This window comes from Sycon ciliatum, chromosome 2 (genome assembly GCF_964019385.1).
Source record: "Sycon ciliatum chromosome 2, ocSycCili1.1, whole genome shotgun sequence".
Classification (NCBI taxonomy): domain Eukaryota; kingdom Metazoa; phylum Porifera; class Calcarea; order Leucosolenida; family Sycettidae; genus Sycon; species Sycon ciliatum.
Genome location: NC_088644.1, coordinates 454,398 through 467,817, shown reverse-complemented (window position 1 = coordinate 467,817; position 13,420 = coordinate 454,398). Strand labels below are relative to the sequence as shown.

Here is a 13,420-nt window from a genome sequence, read left to right as displayed (position 1 = left end):
CTATGCCGCTATGTATGGAGACCACTTGTGCGGGTGGCGCGGTGCTACTGACTGAGGTTCGAGTGGTTTGAAAACGAACTGCCCTAGCAGCTAAACCGCCATGATCTTCAGGACTGCATGAGCTGAGGCCGCGTGACGTTCGCCTCTCTCAACTCCAGTCTTTTAGTTTTACTAGGCCGGGTAGATCTGTTCCCTTCAACTAGTGCAACTAGGCTAGTCTAGGGCCTGCTACATGTATCTGCTGTGTGAGCATGTTGTGAGTGACATGTCGACAGTTGACCGTCCATGGTCCATGGTTGACCAAGCTGCAAGGCATTGATACCATCAAGAGTGGCTATGTACTCTTGATACCATGTACCAAGACTCAAAAAGAGGGCAAGACTCAAAAATGATCAACTGACTGTACCGTACGAGTACAAGACGACAAGCGTCCCAAACTGGAGAGTGGTAAAATACCGGGTGTTTTACTACTCCCTGATGCCGACAAGACAACGACTTTTACGTGGGTGCGCAGATACACGCGATACTGTACCGTTTTCGTTGTGTTCGTCTTTTTAGAACTTTTGAAAGTTTTTACCCACAGTCCCACACACAGTTGGTTTGTAGGTGTCGGTGTGACAGTCTACTCAAGCCAGTCAAGGTATCTATCACGTTTGACGTAGACATTAAATTTGTCTGCCTGAAAATTTCGCAACTAGAATCTAGTTCAGTAGTTGGTAGCAGCGATTCCTGACCTGTTCATCCACGGTCAACTAATTATTTCCTTCCACCTCGTCATTACTGTGGTCTGTCGCTGCGCGCGTGGCTTCTCACGATGGGAAACTGCAGCTCGAAAGAAAACCCTCGTGCCGAGTATATTGAGCACTGGGAAGTGGGCATGGTGGATGCGTGCACCAAGGATCCCTGCTGTAAGTCGCTCCACAAGAAAACAGCCTTGTAAAAGTTGTAGATCTACCACGCGTGCATGAGTACGCCATAGAAATTCAAAATAATTTTCTTTTGAATTTCTTTTCAGGAATTTTAACGGATATTGAGTACAGTACAGTTTTCTCCCCGATGAGAGAAAAGCCTCTTGTACTTGTACTGGCAAAATTCATAAACAATGTTGAACATGTACACCATGGTACACATAGATGTCAAAACTAGAACTTTGTTTTTATAAAAGAGTGAAACCAGCTGGGAAGCGACACTGTGTGTGTGTGGGGGGGGGGATCAACGGTACTTTACAGTGCATGCGGCACCGTCAGTATAGATATGGTTGGCATTTTCAAGCACTCACACTACAGTATAGCATATTACAGGTCTTCTCCCCCCCCCCCCCCCCCCCCCCCACACACACACACCATGAATTGCGCAAATAAATCTCTCATATTATGCGCCCTAAAACAGTCGAATGATGCAAGAATGATGTGCAGAAATGCATCATTCTGCAGGACTTTAAAGATGCTGAGGACAGGGCAAGAACTGCTCGTGACTCATGGACTACTAGTACACTCGTATTGCTACAACGACAAATTGTCTATTAGTATACTGAGTAACTCGTATTGCTACAACGACAACTTGTCTACTAGTCTAGTCTGGTCTTGGTACATCACCCAGGCGTCGGCATTACCATAGTTACTGCTAGTCCATGTGTACGCTTTGTTAGGCTTTTGCAGCAATACAATATCGATCTACATTGTACAATCTTAGTTATAGCTATGAACCCGACGCATATGTGGGCAGACTGCGTACACCAATGTAGTACCCACGGTGCACCGGTCTATTCCATGTTCGGATTGCGACTGAAAAATGCGGCACGCTGGTGATTGCACGGACTTTCTCACTGTGGACTCATGTCCGCTAAAACATTGAGGATTTGGCAGCAAACTTTCCACATGTCGGTAGCCATAGTAACTAGCAAAGAATGCTATGTATACAGTATAGTACATGTAGTACCGCAAAGTACCCCGAGAGCGTCCCGTCTTGTGAGAGCCGCCACCTTGATTTTACACTCAGGGAAAGGAAAACCGCATGGCAGAGTGCAACTACCGTAAAATCCCGCCAGAGCGCCCCTACCTCCTCGACGCTTCAGATGGGGAGGGGCGGATGGGCGAGTCCTACTTGCCGCATTCAGTACTACATGAAAAAGTACTCTCCCTACGAAAACTGTTCGTGCATCTCGTACACCGACCAAAGGTCAAGAGCCAGGAGTAGTACAGACCCGTCAAAACTCAGGGTTTGTGCGATCCCTGGTCGAGAGGGTGGGCACTGTCTGTTGCGTACATTTCCAACGGGGTCGGGCACGCGTCTGCAGTACAGTGCGGCATCACAGAGTCATACGAGGATAATATCATCCGCCCCTCCCTGACAAGAAGTCAGGGAGGGGCGGATGGGAGAGACGGGGCGCTCTGGCGGCATTTTACGGTAAGTTTGTACGTTGTGAGAATCTTGTTGTACTAAGATCACACATAGCTGCATGTTCCTGTGTGAAGCTAGTGTCTCCTCAAACTGGTTAACTGAGTACAGATTGACTGATTGACTGCACAACATGTGCAATGTGTGTACAAGGTAAGTGGTGTATGACTTACAGACAGGACATCACCCCCCCCCCCCCCCCCACCCCCCCCCCCCCCCCGAACACGACCACGGAAGAGATGTAGTGGCGGGGCGCTCTCGTGGTACTTTACACCCGCAGAGAGAAAGAGACCTCTGTTCGCATGTATGATAAAAAGCTGCTGCAGCGGAGAAAAGCCAACATTTTCACTTTGAAAGCATCTAAACTATAAATATGATACAACCTGGCGATGAAGTTCGGTGCTCAGCACGTGCTTTATTACCTGGGGCTGTACACACTCGGAGGCGTTACTTTGTGAAGTATGTACCTATGATAATGCACAGGAATACATACATGATGTACATGTAGACTACCGGTATGCACCTCCTCTCAGTTTGGCCCATGGCTAAGTTGTTATTCGTGTCAACTTTCCCAACCATCATTACTCATCCTGTTCAGAGATGCAGTTCAGGACTTGGATAACTCGATTTTCAATTTTCACATTGTATGTCTTGTAATCTGCATTGTGTTTCTACTGTGTGCTAGGTTGCCTCCTGTCTCTGCTATGCCCGAATTGTGCATCGTATGCCCTGCGTCAAAGAGCCCTCAAAGGGGACATGACCAGGTCAGTCAAGAACAGAGATGTGTCCTTGTTTCCCAGTCTATTTGGTAGAACCTGATGCATCTGATGATTGTTGCTAAGCGAATATGCACAGCTATACTGGTTATTGCATCTGCTGCTGCTGCTGCTGCTGCTGCTACAAAAATGGGTTGGTGGCAACACTGGACATCACTCAGTGCAGTTGTACAGTGCTGTTCAATGAAATCCAGTCTCAACCTTCAAGCACGCCATGCCGCCGGGCGTTGCGCAGCCCTAGACCTGCAAACACTGGGCTGTGAAATGGTGCGAGGCGCAAACTTGAGTGACGCGACTGGATTTCATTTAGTGGTGTGTACGGGCAGTCGGGTACCCGTGCTACCCGTGAGGACCTCGGGTAGACGGGTACCGAATCGTACCCGAAAACCCGAAGTCGCAGATGACATCATGTAGAAAGAGTAGAGAAAGAGGTCTACAGTGCACGTGTACAAATACACACGCATGTCTACCCAGTGTGTAAGGGAAGGGGCCGGTGTGCATTGTGGTCTTACCATGGAAACATTACCCGACCGGGTACCCGTGCTACCCGTGGAAAACTACCCGGACCCGATACCCGAAGAAGATGCTACCCGACTCAGCCCTAATTTCATTGAGCATCACTGTACTACATGATGCTTCACACCATGACCAGATCACTGGCTGACCAGATCACTGGCTGCATCAGTCAGAAACAGTGTGTTGTGTCACTAACTGTGTCTTGAAGTGTATCCTGAGACTCCGAGATCTACTCTCACTAAGGTCTCTGTCAGGTGTCTACAGCTACATGCAGATCCTATTCATCTTGACTCTCCTTCCCTGTATGAACAGCAACTTCTGAACAGAGGCCAGTCCTCCAGTCCTCTTCCAGTGGCGGATCCAGGACTTGGCCGAAGAGGGGGCCCAAGGTATCCGTCCTCCCCCCCCCCCCCCCTTCCCAAAAAAAACAACAAATACAACAACAACAAAGTCCTGAAGTTGTGAAGAGCTGTTGTATTTAGGGTCCGGCGGATTCTGCCGGCAGAAAAATTGGCAGAATTCGGTACTTTTTCTGGTAAGTTTCATGCATGTTTGGTATGTGGATAAAAAAAATGGAGGTTTGTATGGTTCTGCCTATTTCACTGCTTTTCGAGCAGAATATGCCACCTTTTCGAGCAGAATCCGCCGGTCCCTAGTTTTATTCCATTCTCACGACATTTTCAAACTGCACTGGAACATTTCCACTCGACAGCGGCTGCGAGGGACCTTTGGACGGCTCTTCAACGCGAACTCTCTTATCTACCGGTCCACTGAAGAACGACCTGATGTCAGACCCTTTCCTCTTCATCGCATATCTGAAGGTAAACCCGTTGGCTACACGCGAAGTAGAGAGAGCGTAATAGTTTCTGACAAGTGAAAAAGAAAAAAGGAAGGACGAAGTCGACAGCACCGTGCACCATACAGGACTTCAGCCCAACGCGATCGCTGCACTATGCACCAGGCCCTGCATTTTTGGCACGTTTTTCACATGTTTGAAGTGCGGCCGTGTCCTCAGGTCGCAGTGCGTACAGTAGTTGTACACAGCTCGCTGGCTAGTAGTAGTACAGTGCGTGACACCGGGACACTTATAAAAGTACGTAGCACGCGTGACCCACTTGACACGGCAAGTCAATTTTCGAGCGCTCATTCTACCATGTTCTACAGTCTACTGACAGTACTGTAATCCTAGACCAAGGTCGAAATTTTCAAAGGGGGGGCCCAGGCCCCCTGGGCCCCCCCCCCCCCCCCCCCCTGGATCCGCCACTGTCTTCTCTGCGGCGATGATAGCCTCCATCACTGAAGCAAAACACCGACACATACAGGGACTAAATTTTCTGATTTGTTTTTGTTCTGCACAGAAGCCTTTCTGTTTGTTTCTCCATTGTAATTACTTGCACGTGTGCGTACATGTGCATGCATGTGGTGTGTGTGTTTGTGTGTGTGTGTGTGTGTGTGTGTGTGTGTGCGCGTGCGTGCGTGTGGATTTGTACAGATACCGCTGTTGTCAAGGTTACTGTTTTACATGCTGTTGCAAATGTCACGATTGTGGAGAGGATAAGTGCCCTGAGCTATGTCTCTGTTGTGAAGTAAGTCTACTGCATTTAATCACATATGTCTCTGTTGTGAAGTAAGTCTACTGCATTTAATCACACATAAACACCTCACTGCATGCATCACGAATTTACAAGGCTGCAGGGAAAGTGCAGCTTTTCTCCATCCGCATAGGAACTCACCACAACTGCTGTCGCCCAGAACAATTCAGCCAGGGAGTAGTAGAATAACGGGAGGTGACACGCCACTATTGTAAAAGCCATTATTCTAATGAGGCGCATATAATATTACGTGAACAAAAGGTAACGATTCTGACTCATTCTCAACGCTCAATAGTAACAGTATTGTATCGATTTCTGTATAACGATTTCTATTTTAACGACAGATCTCTCCTCTTAGAGTTAGCACTTCGTTATATATATGGCTTTTACAGTATTCCTGAATTTTTATGCCTGCCTCACAAAAATATTTTTTGGCAAAAAAGATTATCTGTCGAACCGATCTTGAGTATTTGTCGAAGAACTATTCCGTAAATAGGCCTATCCATCTGATGGTATATCATTTGCTTTGCTTCTGTGATGCATCTGCATCATCGTCCGATGGTGAGGCACCACCCCTGCAAAATTTGTTTCGGTCGACGGCATGGACAAAGAGAACAAAGTTGATTTCCTTGAGTACATTACGTGTATTGGCATTTTAAAGAGCAGGTGCACCGATTTCAAAGTCGGATTTAGCTCGAGGACCCAACATGATCAGGGTTCTAGCCAAGGGGTGGGGGACAGCGCACCCCCTGTGAAAAAGTGCCGCCTCCTACTCATTTTCCAACTTTTGTGTGTTGTCATGTCATGCCATTCAACAAATAGGCAGTCGCTAGTCAGTACTAGAGGGTTCATAAAGGCACATTTGTCTGGGGTGAAGTCAGGTGTTTGCCCCGTACGTTGCATTTTGCATTGCAAGACAGTTATTTTGAAAATGGAAAAATTGGTTACGGGGTAACTGTTTTCCCCTGCTAGAACCCCTACTATAACTCTGTTGGTTGACACTTTTTCTCCTCATTTGTGATCAAGCAGTACTTCTCTACCCTTCCTTCAAGTGAGTTCCTTGTAATGATGAGCATTTCATATTATAGGATACTGGAGATTTGGGAGTTCACTTCTGGGAGGAAGTGTTCTCTGGTCTCTCAAGGATTGAAATGCGGCTACGTCATCGTAAGCAGCTTGTATCGACAAAGAAGAATTCCGTGGCACGCAGTAATGCCTTACAAAGTGATACCACTTTCTATCGTGAAATACAGGTACGTTGGCTGACTACCAAACTTTGCAAAGGCAGACAATTGTTGGAAATTCTCAGCGCTGAGTTTCTGCAAGTTGTATCAATAGTCTCTTTGGCGGTAAATATTTCTGGGTTTTTTTATTACTGACTGATCAAGAGAATCCTGATTCGCTCGCGCATCTGCATGGTTTCAGGGTTCGCAGCGAAGTTTGGAAGTCTGGAAAAAGTTTGGATTTTATAATTCAATTTTCCAGGTCTGGAAAAAGTTTTGAAAAGGCGCTCCTTTTGGAATAGTTTGGAAAAAGTTTTGAATTTCGAGTTTTTGGCCGTGGATGTGCTGCACTCCTGCAGACTTGAGCGCAGTGCAAGTGGCCGTTTTGACTACCGCCATAGAACACGCGCTGGCGATGTGTGGTGTTCACTGATGTACAAGTCTCGTACAGTCATTTCAGTGCAGCTCAAGCGCGGCCGGTGATGACTTTTATTTGGCCGTTTTTCGTTACTGGCGCTCGCGCTCGACTTTGATTCTTTGAAGTCGGGACAGCAGGATGCGAGGTCCTTTCGCACTCAGATGAGTTTGCTGGCGAGGATGAAGCCGTCTTTTGCGCTGAGACGAACACCAGCTATGTAAATGTTTCATTGGAACCCCTTCTGGAGGCGGATTTGAACTTACGGAGGGGAACTCTCGTCGTATGAATTCCCTTGCTATTTTCGGGGGCTCTAGCTGCTGAAGGCGATGCCATTGCAATGTACCTTGGTGAATTTGTTGATGGTAGTGGTACCAGGGAGGATTTTACTACTCCCTGGTTGTACTCGTAGTGGAGAAGACAGTCATGCAGAAGAGATTCATAATTAAATTTTATTTTTCCTGCACGAGTGGGTTTGGAAATTCTTGAAATTGGTTTGGAAAAAGTTTGGAAAAAGTTTGGAATTTTGTGTGCTTGGTTGGCTGCGAACCCTGTCAGGTTTGGTAACAATCTTACCCCAATCTCACCCGCCGGGTGAAAAGTTGAAAACGGTTCTGAGGCAATCGTCAAACTGGTCGTAAAGAGGGCAGCAACTTCGTAGTGTAGCCTCAGTAGGCCAACTGCTTTTGCAAGCCAATTTTCTGTTGTTTCCTGTAGTCAACGGTTACGTACGAGTTGACGATTTCAAGCAGATAAGCGGGATCGCCGTGTATAGCATATGCTCCATCTTTATTTGGGATCAACATGTGCTGCTCCAGTAAGGGCCACTAATCACAGCGAATTGGACAACTGCCCACTGGGGTATCTCCTGGGCTATACTTGCTACGACTTTGCCGACCAAATCACCAGGCTGAACACCAGGCTGAACACTCTTATCAAACATACGAGTAGTCCTACGGATCTCCAGAGAGTAGAATACCAGAATCATGCCCACAACCTGACCCTCTATACCCCCTCCCCCGTACATGCTGAGAATCAGACCATCTGCTGTCCATACAGCCACGTATTGGTATTTGAGTGTGTGGGTACGCTGATGTCCGTTGTAGAACAACATCTGCTCCCCACCAGGCCTGCAGATGATGTGGACGGTGCCGTCGATGAACCCAACAATTCTCAAATCTATACCAGTGCGACGAATTATTGCTTCCCTGTGCTCAGCTAACCTTTCTCGAGGGAGAAAAGGTTTCCAAACGGATGCTCCAGCGTATCACCCCACCTCCTGTGAATCCACTTGAGAGTGGTGTTCAACTCCAAGCTCAATGCAAACGTCTCCCAGGCAGTTCGGAAATACCAGTCATCTCAGAACAATGAGGAGTCCTTCCAGGCCGTGCCATGTTGTACGACAAGGAGTCCTTCCAGGCCGTGCCATGTTGTACGGCAAGGAGCGGTAAACGTATCTGCTGGAAAGTTTTAAAGGCAAGATGCTCACTCAGCTAAAGGCAAGCTGCTCACTCAGCTCACTCGATGACTTCACATTTCTTGGACCTGAATCTCCTCAAGCAAGCTTCATCCGGTCCAGATTTTCAAAACAAGCTTCATCCGGTCCAGATTTTCAAAACAAGCTTCATCCAGTCCAGATTTTCAAAACAAGCTTCATCCGGTCCAGATTTTCAAAACACAGCCGCGTACGAACGTCCTGATTGAAATGCTACTGAGATTTGTTATCGTCTTCTAATGCTAGCAGCGGCAGCAAGAGCAGGTCATCCTGGTCGATATCTCCACAGTCGTATGAGATAAGAAGTAGTGACACGACAAAGTCATACTCCTCACAGAGTCCACGGGCACCATTTCCAACAGTGGACTTCTCTGTGTTGCCACACCTGCCGACATGTCAGTAGCCTGCCGATTTTTGAGGCATGTCACGACCTGCCGACAATCGACCTTCTCCTGTCGACAACAGCCATGAAAGTGTTCAAGTTTGACCTTATGCATGGTTTAGGAGTCATGATCCAGATTTTTGACTTTACTGCGCATCACGAGTGTTTCCATAGCTCTCTCCTGAGGCGCTAAGCGAAATCATCAAACGTCTTGAGGCAAAATCGGCAAACTCAGCCTGAGTGTCACGCAAAACCGTGAAATGTTTTTTCTTATGAGTGCCGCATGTGTGTGTATCGAGGTCGCTATATAGGGGGGGGGGGGGGGGGGTCCGGGGGCAAAGCCCCCGGATGATGCATTTTATTTTTTCATGCTACTGATATTTGGCTAGAATGATGTGGCAACACCGACTTCTTCATTTGCACTGCTGTGCATGTGCTGCAAGATTCTAAATGCGAAAAAACCGGTCTTTGGCGCCTTCTACACTCACTACTTTGTTTTGCATGACAACACTTGGAAACGAAGTCGAATCAGGTTTTCAGGACGCAAAACACGGAAAATGGCGTTTTTCAGAAACCTTTCTAGTAATGCGGAGTAAAGTAGTAGAAAATGAATTACAGAATTATTATTCTATGTGTGCGTGCGCGCATGCGTGCGTGTGTGTATGGGTGTGCATGTGTGTGCACGTGTGTGTATGGGTGGATGGGTGTGCGTGTGTGTATGGGTGGATGGGTGTGCGTGTGTGCACATGTGTGTGTGTTGTTGTTATTGTTATTGTTGTTGCTAGGTTACTTTCTGTATGACGCTGTCGGTGCTGGCTACTCGCTACACCATACAAGATGAGTACAATATCCAGAACACGGCTTGTGATAACTGTCTGATTGTAAGTGACACTTGCCTAAGACTACTATCCACTATTGTAATCTCACATCAATACTACTGGAATGTGTGTATGTACAATGCCATAGGTACACATCATTATCCTGACACTGTGTATGTACAATGCCATAACTACACATCACTCCCTTGCAGTGTATGGTGTTAGCAGTTCATTGACTCCCGTGAAGTTCGATCCTCAAGATCAAGTCGATAACGGACCAAGTACATGTACTTGGTTTCATGTGAAATAGCCAATAGGTGACACAGAAGGATTTGTAAATCGATAGCTACAATAAGTAGATCCGTTCCTGTAAGCAGAGCGGCTTAGCCCAGCGACATGACCCATTGGCAGCCTGCCCGTATCATCAAGCTACATACCGTATTATCTCCATTATACGCCGCACTTGGAACACTCAAAATTCACCCGAAAAAATGGGGGATACGTCTTATACTCCGATGATCAAATTACCGGTGACTAATTGGGTAGATGTCTGTGTTTGGTGGCAAAAAGTCTGGGAAAGGTGGGAGTGCGCATTATACTCCGGAGAATACTGTAGTCACTTCATGTGCACCTACCCATTCACCGAGCAAACAACAAACAAATGGAAGAGGCACTTTAACAAAGGCTGCAGATCAAAACCAAAAGCAGCGCCACCATATTGTCTGGCTTATCAGATACTGTCTAAAAGTGCTCCGAAAGGTAACTTTTGCGATGTCAAGAGGAAATCCAAAGAGTGAACTGAACTGTATGTACGGGTACTTCAGTACATGCAGCAGTGCTGTGACATGGTTTAATAGATCCACGTTACCGTTTATCCCACACAAGGGAAATTGTCAAATTGACAATTTGTTGGACATCGAGAAGAAGTGTCCCATTTTGGGGTGGAAACCGGAAGCACTGCAAATTTATATTGACGCACCAGAAATATACTGTGAATCAACTGATTTTTGCAGTCATTTCTATTTCGCAGGGGACGTCGAAGTTTTGAAATAGGAACGCCTGCTAAAGTGTGTCCTCTCTAGTCCATTCGTGTGTACATGTAGTAGTACGTTAATGCCAGCATGCACCTGGCTGCATCTAGTTGCAGCTTGCCATAGCACAACGCTTTAGAAAAGGGCCTTTGGTCTGTTTGCAAATGTTTTTCACTTGCAAAAGTATTTAAGTTGGTGTGCACTGTGCAGTAAACGAAACAGCACTTAAACTCGCCGTCTGCTTTTCTGATCTGCGGGACCTGATCCCACCCCGCCTCAAGGTGCCGTGAAATGTTTTCCATGCTACTGTCAGGGTAAATAACCAAATGTCCTGTATTGTGCATTTCTTTCCCCAGGACAGCTCTCCTACATGTATGTGTCTTGTCACTCACATCTGTCTGAATGTCCCCCCTCTCCTCCAGTTCATGTATGGCACGGTGTTTTGATACTGTTTGTGGCATGCATTGTGTGGCGTGTACGTATGTACGCATGTATGTACGCATGTATGTGCATTGTGTGGACTGTGACTCGTGCGAATGTGCGTTGTGTTTCCAGGCAACAGTCTATTGCCTCCAGTGTCTTGCATGCATCCTTCATTTCATCCCCGGCGTTCCTGACGGCATTGAAGAAATTGTGGATCTCCTTGCTGACTTTGTCTACTGGACGTAAGTACATGTACATGTATATCCATGGCACCTCATTAGTAGATCCATGGCAGGGCCGTAGCTGGTCCCCCTTTTAGGGGGTGCACGACCGCATATGTGTAGGATGGCTGGTGCATGTCATTCATGGTCATTATGTGCATGGCTGAACATAGGTCGAACTTTTTTAGGGGGGGGGGGGGGGGGGTGCACGTGCCCCATGCGGGCTATGCGCCTGCATGGCAATTGAGTTGATTGGCATGCTCACGTAACCTCATAGGGAATCTGTTATTACTGTATCGTCGAATACGGGCACATACGCTTAGGCATTAATGCACTCAGCAACCGTGACCTGAACTTGTGGGTGCCGCTTTGCTTTTCATGACTTTTGTAGTTATTCAGTGAGCTGTTATGACTAGTGGCACCAATTAGGCACAGTGTTAGGTGAAGGCAGTAACATACCTGCCAAGTACTGAGAGTGCTTTTTCCGGATTGCCAGGGCAAAATCTCGTGATTTGCCTTGGTTTTTCGGGATGTCGTATTTTTTTCCAAAATTCCATTTTCAACTTTTTTTTGAAATGATGACACCAAGATGTTGTGATATCAGTGATTACAATTGTAGATATTCATCACATTCTACGCAGGACTCAAAACGGAGGTTTTTCAGGGACTGTTCATGGAAGGAGTACTAATAGATCCACTGGTGCTACAGCTATGGCGGTACAGAATCAATAAGGACAACTAGACACAGTCACTTGAAGTGCTCCAAGAACACTATCAAGACGTGTTTCATGTACAGGGATTTTCGGGATAATCGACAGGAATTTCGGGATCGCGGGAGTTTATCCAAAAATGCGGGATAATCCCGAAAAAATCAGGATACTTGGCAGGTATGCAGGAAGGAAGGACAGGGCTAAACTAGCCTCAATAGATATCCTTAGCTACAAAAACGCTAACATTAGCGCAATCCTTACCGTACTTCGGATCGTTCAAGCTGACTTTTCCCTTAGCACAATGTACCGGTTACAGTTCAGACGAAGTAGTCGTGATAACCATTGCAATATGAATTTCGTGGAAATAAGTGCGGGAAATTCAAAATTTTGAACCAGGGATTAGTTTCCCGTCGTTCCGAATGAATACCTTGGCGTGGTCTTTCACTCGGGAATGGCAAAGGCACGGCGAACATGAGTTTTCGCTGCGCCCAGGTCCTTGGAAAACTTTTCCTACTCACAGCAGCGACGACTGTAAGGGTTCCCCAGCTCCAGCACGTCTGGGAGAGGCCGATGAATTTTTTCCTCAGGAGTGCCACGGAACCGGTCCTTTGTTTTCCAGATGGGATAGAGGGTGAAAGGCACAAAGCAGAGGACGCAGACATTGTCAACTGAAAGGCAAAACTTACCAAAAAAAGCTAAAAGTCACAAGAGGAAGCCGCTTTGAATCTCGACTCGGGTCTCGATCTGCACGTGTTGTTTATCTTCCACCAGTTACAAAATAATGAGAGTTTTTTGCATTTTTGCAGAATTACCATATCGAGCGTCGGCCCGTTATTTTGAGCTCTGTAACGTTTTTCCGTTACCCGATAACGTGTTTTGTCACGGCTGAGAGTGAGTACCGTAAAGGTTAGCGTTATCGTACTTTTGCTAAGGTTCTCTAATGAGCCAATGCACTCAACATTAGCGATGACCAAGGCAGCTGAGAGTCGAACACAATATCAAGATAATATGATGTAGCTGATATTTGTGACTTTGCGTACTGTTCGGCAGGACTTTCGCCAATGAACCATGTTCTAATTGTGAACCTGTTTTTATGGCCAGCCTTACTAGGCTTGAGTATGAGACATGGTACACCTGTGTGTCATACATGTGCAGTCATGGTACACCTGTGTGTCATGCATATACTGCACATTCATGGAGCATGGTGAAGGTAGTAATTTTTAATTTTTTATCCATTCCTAAATTCTCTGAAACGTACATTGTATTTGTGTTAGTGATGAGAAACATAGGACATATGTTGGCTGATACGACGTGTGTTTGTGCGTGTGTGTGTGTGTGTGTGTGTGTGTGTGTGTGTGTGCGTGCGTGCGCATGTGTGTGTGTTGTGTCTCCCATGGTTGTGTCTTGGTGCGTGTATGCTG

The 13,420-nt window shown here is 46.6% G+C and overlaps 1 protein-coding gene across 3 annotated transcripts in view; it reads left to right on the top strand.

Moving 5' to 3' along the window:
* The first annotated feature begins 574 nt into the window (after positions 1 to 574).
* Positions 575 to 13,420, top strand: part of LOC135808162 (uncharacterized) — a 35,732-nt gene continuing 22,886 nt past the window's right edge. For 2 of the 3 annotated variants that reach the window (XM_065321314.1, XM_065321311.1), the window contains exons 1-5: positions 575 to 908; positions 3,083 to 3,161; positions 5,182 to 5,275; positions 9,582 to 9,677; positions 11,201 to 11,310. In XM_065321314.1, the coding sequence (XP_065177386.1) occupies positions 815 to 908; positions 3,083 to 3,161; positions 5,182 to 5,275; positions 9,582 to 9,677; positions 11,201 to 11,310 (473 nt within the window). In that variant the 5' untranslated portion in view covers positions 575 to 814. The remainder of the gene's footprint in view (positions 909 to 3,082; positions 3,162 to 5,181; positions 5,276 to 9,581; positions 9,678 to 11,200; positions 11,311 to 13,420) is intronic. The other variant, XM_065321313.1, reaches the window with a different exon arrangement.